The 11,330-nt window shown below is 18.2% G+C and overlaps 1 protein-coding gene across 1 annotated transcript; it reads right to left on the bottom strand.

Moving 5' to 3' along the window:
- Nucleotides 1-776: 776 nt before the first annotated feature.
- On the bottom strand, nt 777-10,994 carry LOC107996130 (rab proteins geranylgeranyltransferase component A 1). Its single transcript, XM_017054046.3, has 12 exons — nt 10,806-10,994; nt 10,643-10,700; nt 10,507-10,573; nt 6,803-6,997; nt 6,549-6,732; nt 5,779-6,016; nt 4,938-5,160; nt 4,637-4,843; nt 3,887-4,011; nt 3,650-3,810; nt 2,859-3,035; nt 777-2,767 (listed from the first exon to the last, which is right to left on the bottom strand). Exons 2-12 carry the CDS (start codon nt 10,689-10,691, stop codon nt 2,600-2,602), a joined length of 1,794 nt encoding a protein of 597 aa, XP_016909535.1. The 5' UTR covers nt 10,692-10,700; nt 10,806-10,994; the 3' UTR covers nt 777-2,599.
- Nucleotides 10,995-11,330: the final 336 nt, after the last annotated feature.

Genomic DNA, 11,330 nt, shown 5'->3' with positions numbered 1-11,330 from the left:
TCTTCAATAACGTAAATAAGTGATATACAAATATATATTCACTTTTAGATATATATATCAATTGCCATAAACAATGCTAAATATCGTTATTTGATAGATTATACATAAATAATTAATAAAATATATATTAATAAATAAAAAAAAATTGTTTTATTTTATTATTGAATATAATTTCTTTTATATCGATTTACGCTTTTTTTAGTAAGATAATTAAAAAAACAGAAAATAATAACAAAAAATAATCTAAATTTTATAGAATATATACTATTTTAATAGATATATATGTGTGTGTGTGTGTGTATATATATATATATCATATACAATATATGAAATAACAAACATCTATTTTCTATCATATAATAAAAGAAAAATAATATCAAAAAACAAAATATTAATATAATAGAAAATAATAAAGAATAAGAATACAAAATTTATCTCCTTATTTAAAAATCACAGAAAAGGTAAAAAATTGAATTTTGAAAGGATTTATTCATATAAAAGAAATTTTATTTTCAAAATTAAAATACGATACAAAAATAATACAAAATATGTTTCATTAATGAACTTTTTCAAAATAAAAAAAAATTCTATTTAAAAGATAAAATTGTTAAATTTATATTTTGAATTTTGTTAATATTAACATAATAAAATTAATTAAATCAAATATTTTATAATTTAATTTATTATAAATGGAAGAAAAAATGAAATTCCTTTCAAAATTCAAATTAATGTTATTTTTCCAGGAGATATGTTTGGTAAAATAAATTATATTTCAGTTCGTATCAGTTTACTGTATTTCAATGCTGAATACGGCGTATTATCAGTTAAATGCAAATAAATGCACGCACATCGAAGCAGTAACGGCGAGAAAAAGATTATCACTTCTGACATCCAAGCCGCCCTACAATCAATGTGTCTAAAAATTTTTATAATATACGGGTGGAACCAGCCGATAGCAGTTCTTCTTTTCTTTCATTAACTATTTCATTAACTTATAAAAGTATTAAAAATATGATTATTTAAAAAAAAAGTTTCTAAAAAATATAAAATAAGAAATTAAATAAAAATTAATAATATTAAATATTTTAAATTAATATTGGATTGAATTATTTAGATGAAGTTCAAATTAATGAAACAAATAAGAAAACTAAATTTAAATTTTAATAAACAAATAATAATGAAAATTATTTAGAAAATCATAGTGTATGTATATAAAAGTAGTAATAATAATATAAAATTGATGTAATATTGTTCAAATAAAGAATTATTACTACAATTAAAATTGAAAAAATATTGAAATCTAATAAAAATTACATGATAGTAATTATTAAAACAAATTATAATAATTAAATAATTCGAAAAATAAATAAATAGTCGAGGAACGATTGATTTTCGCAGTCTAAATTTGTTCTTACGCTAACAATATATAATGAGTAAACTATGCTATGCAATATAATGAGTAATAAATACTAATGTGATGTATAATACGTATTAATAATCTGATAAAAGACATTAGAATATCTTTTATATTGATATAATAGAGAAACGTGGAATTATATATTTTTTATATTTTTAGTGATCATAAAAAATAAAATTAATGAAATTTTTATTAAAACAATTATTTTTTCATTATATTTTATAAATTTATAACTTATAAACGTAATCGATATTAAATTATATCAATTATTTACGATTAAATTAGAAATCAATTACATTTATAAATTATTAAATTTTTATATGTAATTTCTTTAATATTATTATTAAATATAATATAATTTAATGAAGAATTAGTTTACAAATATTACTCATTCTTCATTTCAGAATTCTTCCACATCTCTCTCATGTATTATTATAAAACTACATTTTATTTCCTCGAAACTTAATATTGTAAAACAAATTTGTGTGACCAGAAAAGGAAGAAAGAAAAACTAATGCTTTCGGCCAATTGATCCGTAATTTAATAAAAGAGCGAGTGTAACGCAGACTTGAGCGCCTATCAAGTGAAATTTTATTCGAAAATCTACGAACAAATTTTAAATTATTTGAATAAATATTATTCAAAAAAATAAAAATACTTTAAATAATAATCTCATCTACAAAAAGTGCTAGGTAAAACAAACTTTACATAATTATATTGAAATAAATAAAATAATTTCATTCTTAATTTAAATAATTATTTAAATTATATAAAATTACATTATATAATGTCTAGCACTTACAGATATAATTAGAAGACTAGCTTGCGAATTTTTATGCATTTATAAAAAATTTAAAAATATAAAGATATAAAGAATGCACATAATATAAAAAAATATATACAATATTTAATGTAAATTATTTCTTATAATACTTAGTGGATGAAACAATTGTTTAAGTTCCACTTCTTTAATTATGTTCATAAAAATATGAATTAGCATAAACATTCACAATCTAGATAATTGACAATTTAATTTTTTGCAAAAATTTGTTCGTTAGTTATTCGAATAAAGCTTTTTCGATTTTCAAACGAAAGAAGGCGCATGTAACTTTGGATAGAAAGAGGTGTGCGGCTAAGGGAGCTGGCTCGTGTTTTCAAGATGAAAAGACGAAAAAAGATTATTTAATCTTCTTTCTCTGGTTTCTCGACATCCTGTTTTTCTTCAGCCTCTGTATCTCCCTCAAATTTCGGTCCTGGTGTTTCTTCTCCTTCAAGAACGATTTCTTCTGGATCAGGTGCACGAGGGAGGAAATCTTGATCAGGATACATAGATTGAAAGATGCTCTTCGCCTTAAGAAAATTAAAAATTTATAATAATAAATACAAACACAATTAAAAATGTTGTAAAATGAATTAAATTATAATTTAAAAAAAAATTAACCTGATTAACAGCAAAATCGAAATCAAGTTCTAAATCTGGACCTGAACACAGATGAAGATTACTAGGCGTAGAATCATTCAATTTAATATCACTTGCAGGTAAATTTAAATATAATGACCATAAAACTTGAGGTTTTGGGTTCTCTGTAGACTCTTCTCTGCCATCTTGATCACCTTCCTGTGTTATATAAAAAATAAATTTTTTAATTTTAATTTAAATAATACAATAATATAACAAAAAAACTCAAAAAAAATTTTTATCTATTTTTTAAAATTAAAATTATTTTATAAAAAAATAAATAAGATAAATATTTTCTAAGAATTATATAATAATTTTTAATAAATTAAATCCAAATTTATAATATCCAAATCTATTTTTTAAAATTAAAATTATTTTATAAAAAAATAAATAAGATAAATATTTTCTAAGAATTATATAATAATTTTTAATAAATTAAATCCAAATTTATAATATCCAAATTTTTTAATATATCTTAGAAAATTTAAATTTAAAATTTAATATTTAAATTTAAATTTTTTTATATTATTTTTAAATTTCTTTTATATTAATTTGTTTTATAATTTTAAAATATTTTTAAAATAAATTTGTAATATAACAGTTCAGTAATTTTTATTACATTTCTAAAAACTTGAAAATATATATTAATTATTTCTATTTTAAAAATTATATTGAATATATTGTAAATAAATATTATAATAAATAATAAATACTTAATAGTGAATTCCATATAAAAATGAATTTAAAATATGATTTATTTATAAATAATGTACCTGGAGGTGTCTTTTATCTGGAGAAACAGTTTGTGTATGGCTATGAATAGATGAACGAATAGCTAATGGATCAAGAGGTTCAGCTCTTAAAAATTTATTGACAACATAGGCCAAGTCTTCTTTTGCATTTGTTGTTTGTTTACATGTCATATGAACCATAACTATTTAAAAATAAATTGATGAATTCTTAAAATTTAATAATATATAAACATTTATAGGCATAATAAATTTACATACACAATCCTTGAGGGCAAGCATTTGTAGATGGTCCCAATTCAATCAATGTAACAGGTTCTTGATCAGGTTGTTCTGGAGGATAATATAAAAGTGTCAAATTTTCCTTTTCACCTTGCATAATTGACCTAAAATAAATATAATATTATAAAAAAAAATTTTACGTAAAAAAAATTTTAAATATTTATATTTATTACTATGAATTTATTTATAAATCTTTTTAATATTTAGGTACTTTTGATATAACAATGATTTTGATTTTGATTTGAATGATTTTTTAATATATATTCTCAAAAAAAAAAAAATTTTTTAATATCTCAAATATAATCTTAAATAACTTTTTTGTTAAATTTTAATTTTATGAATTATTTGCAAAAAAATTTTCAAATTATTATATCAAATTCTACCTATATGTATATTCATGATATATATGTCTATATGCAATCGTCATGCAATTAAGGATGGCTGGCAATGGATATATATGCATATATAAATTCATTAAATCTTATTTTTTCTTGTTATAAATAATTATTTTTGCATTAACTAGATTTGTGAACAATTGTGTTCAAATGACTTATAAACAGATTTTTTAATTTGCTATTTTCTATATAAACATTGTTCACATTAACTGATTATATTATATTATTAGCAAATATAAAGTGTTCATAATGTGGATGTAATAAATCTAATATAATTTCTTTTTTTTACTTTTCTTAATAAATACCTATAATAAATACTAATACTAATAAATACCTGTCAGTAATGAAAATTCCACGTGATATCCGTTGATCTCCTTCAGAAGCTACAACTTCTGGTGGCAAATGACCTTGACCAACAACTAAGTGTTCCAAACTTATTCTTTGTTTACCACTAATGATAGCTTTGCATTTGTTTTTATGTATTACTATACCATCAAGTTGTCTTTTTAAACAATAAACTCCCCCAAATACTGCACATAATCTATAAATAATAACAATCAAAATATTTTTATTATTTATAATTTACATGTCATTTATTATAATAATAATTATATTAAAAAATATAATAATTATACCTGCAAAAACACTGAGGTAATTCACCACTACCATACATAGGCCAAAGAAAGGGTGTATTTCCATATCGTCCAAGACTATTCAAAAAATGTTTTGTGCGATTCACACCATCTCTACAGGAAGTTTTTTCAGTAGCCATAGCAATTGCTTGAACAACATAATGCTGCACAATTGGTGTTAAATTTTTTGTATTTAAATATTCTAAGAAGGTTTTATCACGAAATCCTGTTAATAATATATATAATATATATATAATATATATAATAATATATATAATACATCTCAATTAAAGTACCAGAAAATATGATTATATTATTTATAATTAATATATTAATTATAATATCATTATAATACCATAATAAAATTATAATATATTATATTAATTGTAATTAAATATATAAATTATTATTTATTGTTATTTATTTGCGACTTTTGAGAAAATGTTTATTATAAGATACATAAAAATTTTGTACTAATTTAAAATTGCAAATTATGTTAGAATAAATGATTAAAATATCATTTGTATTTAATAACAATTCATGAATAAAAATTTAATGTTTTGAATTGATTGAATTAAATTAATTCATTTTTTCAATATGCACTAATATGATACATTTTATTATATATTATGCAATTTTAAATTATTTTAAATTTGATAATTTCTCTTTGATAAAAAAACTATTGCACTTTAAAGGAAAGAAATGATTATTAAATTTCTTTTGTTACTAAATCATGTATTATTATAAATAATTTAAATACTTTCTTTCAAAATGAAACAAAATATTATCATTATATATACTACAAAATTAATTTAAGTTGAAAATAAAAAAAATAAGAAATTACCATCGAATTCTGGACTATCAGCTCCTTGTTCCATGCATGAAGTGAGCAGTTGCATTAACATTCTTTTCTCAATAACACTAACAGTTTTATTTGCAAATACATCAGCTCTTGAGCAAGGTACTTGTGTCAATTTCCCATCCATAAATGTAGCTACTCTCGATACTGCGCGAAATTCCGCATAGCGGGCAATATTACTGGAGATTAAAAGCTCAACCAATTCACCTCGTGCAAATAACAACTGTTATAAATAAATAATATTGAAATCAACTAACACAATAGATTTTTATATAATTATAAAGAATAACATTGCAGATTTTAACTTAAATAAAATATATCAAATATCATAATATGAAAAATAAAAAATAATAAATATTTTTAGTAACTTTTTTCAATTTTTGAAATCACTATTAACAATATCAAATTTTTTTAAAATAAGATTTTAATTAATGCAATTTAAAAAATTAATGTAATTTCTATTATTTTTTAGTATTTTTTAGTATAAAAGCATACATTTTTTTATTATTATATACATTTTCTATTATTTTATAAAAATATAAGAATATATAAAAATATGATATATTTTTTTTCTTTACTTAATTTAATGTACAAAATTTACTAAATTAAATGTAAACAAATGAATAACCAATAATATATAATGATATATAATAATAATAATATATAATATAATAATAAATAATATATAATAAAAGGCACAAAATGTAATAATAATATAATAAATTTATAATAAATTAGGTAAAAGATATTTTTACCTTTGGTGCTAAGTCAATATTAAACTTCCTGTATTCTTTTCTTATACGATCTATACTCCATTGTTTTACATTTTCTTTTTTTTCAACTTTATCGTCATCTGCTTTTTCATCACCACTACCACTACCATCTCCAATACTATCTGTTTGAGTATCTTTTGAAGACACTACTGGTAAATCAGCATCACTATAATAAAAATATAATTAAATAAAAAAATAGAACACATGTATACATGAAATTGAAAAAGAAAACTTACTTTGAAATATACCAGGTTTCCTCAATATTTTCAACAGTTGAATATTCATTACTTGTTTCTAAAAACTTTTCTTCGGATTCTAAATCTACTTCTGATATATGCTTAGTATTATTTTTGGAAACTTTTAGATCTTCTATCCATTTCTGTAGACCATCAAAATTAAATGTTGCCCATAGGCCACCATAATATTCATCACTACGAATAAATAAAAAATAATTATTTATTTAAAATTTTAATTAATTAAAATGAAAAATATTACATATAGAATAAGATATAATGATTATATAATATTTTATTTTAAATTTCAAACACAATAAATAAATATTATGTATTTCTCAAAAGAAATTCTAAAAGAAAGAAAATTCTTTATGGAAGCGTTTATTTTTTATGAATTTAAATTATCATAAGAATAAATAAATAATAATTGGAAGTCTCATATTTATAAATAAACATCTTGTAACAAATTGAGAAAAAAAAATTTCTAATTATATAATTTTTGATTATATATTATAATATCATAAAAATCAACTGTTCATATTAATATCAATTGATTGACCAATTGGATTAATATCTATAAGTCAATACAGATAATAATCAACTCATATTTTAATGTAAAAAATTTAAAACTTATCTTACAAAAAATAAGAAAAAAAATTATTTCTGTGTTTCATATAGTAAATTTTATAAAATTGAAGATAAAATATCTTCTATATTAATTTAGTTCTTAGTTGAAAATAAATTAATATTTTTTTTATAAGAAAAAAAAGTATTAATTAATGTATTCAAAATGACATGATTTTATTTAAAAATAAAGGTGATTTTTCATATGTTCTATATTTGTTCAACAATAAAAATCAAATTATATTTTACATTTTTACATAACTTTTGAATAAAATATTTTGTATAGCAAATAATTTATGAATAATTTGGTTTTTATATGACTTATAGTTATAAAGTATAAATTTTATAAGTATATAAATTTTAAAAAGTATTTGTACATCATTGTATTTATTATAATATTTACATACAAATTAATTGTGTTCAAATATATTAAACTTTCTAATGTAATTTAATAATTATTTTTATATAACTGAATTCATTTTAATACTAAAAATTTGAAAATATAAAAACGAAATTAAAATAGAATCAAAAAGAAAAATATAAATATATTTTTTATAACATATTTCAGATTTCAAGATCATCTCCAATTTTTAAATGATATTATATATATTATATATCCATTTTTATTCCTTATATATAAAAAATAAATTATATATAAAAAAAAATTCATTCCTTATATATAAAAAATAATTCACAAAATACAAATTTATGTATAAATTTATATATAACTAAATCTAACATTTCTTTTCATGTTTACAATAAATTTTACAAAACCAAAAAATGTTTTTTTACATAAATAGTTTATTTTTATATTTTTAAAAAAATATTTAAATAATTAATATTAATAATATATATAATAATATATATTATATATTATTATTATAATAATATAAATATTAATATTAACATATATAATAATTTTTTATTATAATTTCACTTTTAAATATAGATAAAAATTTCTTAATTTTATAATTTAACTATAACTTAATAATTTATAACTTAAATAAATTTAAAAATAAAAATTAAATTTATTAATTAATTTAATTCTTTTTTATATAAAAATATAACAAAAAGAAGTGTTCCAATATATAAAAGTTAAAATTTATATACAAAATATTCCATAAGAAAGAATAACTTTATCAGTATACTTTATAAATTATTTTAATAAGTAAAAAATATTATATTGTATATATTATGGTTCTTAATTCTTGGATTTCTAATTTTAAAAAAATAGATTTCACATAAAATCGGAATAAATAATTTCTTACTTTGTATATACATATATATATATTATATATTTTTTCATAAATGTAAATTTATTTAATATTATATTAATTATCTTTTCCATTTTATTTTTAATGCTCTCATTACTATTAATTTATTGTAATTTTGATTATATTTATATATATATAAATTTTCAGTTTTTTTAAATACATTTTGAATAATGAGATATCCAAAATATGATTTGGATATCATTTCTATTATTTGAATATTGAATTTATTGAATTATTTAAATACTATATTTGAATATTATCATATTCTATATCTACTATATTATCAAAAGTATACAAAAACATCATATTTATATTTTATATTTAAAAATTTTTAAAAAATTATGAATAAAATTTATATTGAATTCAATTGATAATTTGAAATTTACAATTAAATAAATTCATAAATATTATTTATTTGAGTTTTTTGACATAATGAGTTATAAGTAAATATTTTTTAGAAAAATAAATAAATAATCTTGATAAAGAAAATCTGAATATATAATTTTTTTAGATTTAATTTTAAAAAATAAAGAAAACTTTAATTTTAGAAAATATATAAAACTATATAAAGAATTTAAATTAAAAATATTTTTTTAGTTCTGTTTGTTTTTATAACCAAATATTATAATTTAATATTTTCATTATTTTTTAATATAATAATTAACACAAATGATTTCCAAATATATTCTCTTTAGAGAAAAAAATAAATCTCTTTAGAGAATAAAAAGTAAGTAAGAAAATCTTATCTATCATTTCAAAAATTTGAAAGATTTGATTATTAAAATAAATAAATTATAGATTTCATATGAGTTTTCTGTTTTTTTAAATGATAATTTTTTATGTTAAAAGAATATATTTTCATATAAACATATTTTAAAAAGTAAATAGAATATTTTATTTAAAGAAAGTAATATATATTTATATGTTAAAAGAAAATAAAATACTTATGCATAGATGTTATTTGTCCATAATGAACATTATATTTTATTTATAATTTTAGTTACAAAAAATAATTTTATTTGGAATATATATTTTGAATTAATTATTTATTTATTTAAATTATTTAAATGATTTTAAATAATAGTAATATTAATAGTAGAATAATTAAAAATATTATACTTCATTTAAAATTACAAAAATGAAAAAAAAACACAAGCAAAATTAAAAAATAATTAGATAGTATATTGTATTGAAAAATGCAAAAAAAATTTCACTTTCAATTTCCAAAATAGAAAATAATTACATAAGTACAAAAGATATATATATATATATTATTGAAATTTTGAAATATTTATAATTATCAATATATAATTAAACAACATAAAATCAAACAATTTAAAAACAAAATTTTTTAAATAACATATTATAAAAATTTTTAAATTAATATTAAAGAATTACATATATTAATTTTTTGATATTAATTGGATATAAAATTTAAGTTTTTAGTTAATTTTTAACATCAAATATTATTTATTTAAATATAATTGCTCTAATGTGAAAAAAATATTATTTTTGTTCAATAAAGAATTAAATATTTAATAAAAAAAAAAATAATATATAATATAATAATATATATATATATATACACACACACACACACACATATGCTATCTCTAATAGTACAATATGGAACAGGATGAAATAAGGAACAAGCAAAATTTAAAAATTACAAGAAAATATAAGCATATGGAAAAAAAACATATAAAACTAAAAAGTAATTGAGCAAGAAACAATGAAATTAGAAAAAAAATCAAGAAATAAAAAAGTAAAAAAATGAGAACGAATAAGAAGAAAGAAAATTTGACATACCTGTCTAAGTGAAGGACCTTTTTACCAATTCTACTTGCAGCTGCTGCGACAATAGATTCCGTCATACCTTTAAAATTAATAAATAGTTATAAAAAAGCAAGAAAATAAATAAGACATATATTGTAAAAATCAATACCCGTCCCTACGACGACGACATCATATTCATTTGGTAGATAGTCTTCCATGGCTTCCAGCTGTAAATTGCAATAGAATGTACGATTGTGAACACAAATATTTTTACTATTCAGTGAAAGAATGATTAAGAAATCAATTCATTTCTAATGAATTCCGTCAATTACATTGAGTGAAGGGCCACTCCCGTCGTTTCGCTTTCGCTCCGAACTTTCACTGTTTCACGACAATCTCAAAACTCCAATTTGACAGAATAGGACGCTATAGACTCTAACTGAACTCAATGCTGATTCGTCAGAGTTTAGTCTTGAAAGACAAAATAACTAGATATTGTCGCTATCGATAGTTTGTACCTTAAACTATATATACTTACAGATATGATTTTAAATAATTTTAAAGCATAAGATAAAATCATCTATATGACGTTACATATGGGCAAAGTAGGAAATTTTTATTTTCAAAGAAATGTATAAATATTTACAAAATACAACTTAATTATTATTAAATTTTAAATATATTTTATTTTATTATGTATTAATTTTTATTTTACACTTATAATTTTAAATAATACTCATTATAATATTATATTTTAAATTATAATTTAAATATTAAATATTTCAAAAAAAATAAAATTTAAATTAAAATATTGATAATATTTAATTTATAATTATTTTCTTATAATTTATTTTAGT

Source organism: Apis cerana, linkage group LG9, assembly GCF_029169275.1.
Source record: "Apis cerana isolate GH-2021 linkage group LG9, AcerK_1.0, whole genome shotgun sequence".
NCBI classification, from domain to species: domain Eukaryota; kingdom Metazoa; phylum Arthropoda; class Insecta; order Hymenoptera; family Apidae; genus Apis; species Apis cerana.
Note: the sequence above shows the minus strand (reverse complement) of the source record. Positions and strands in the feature narration are given on the sequence as shown.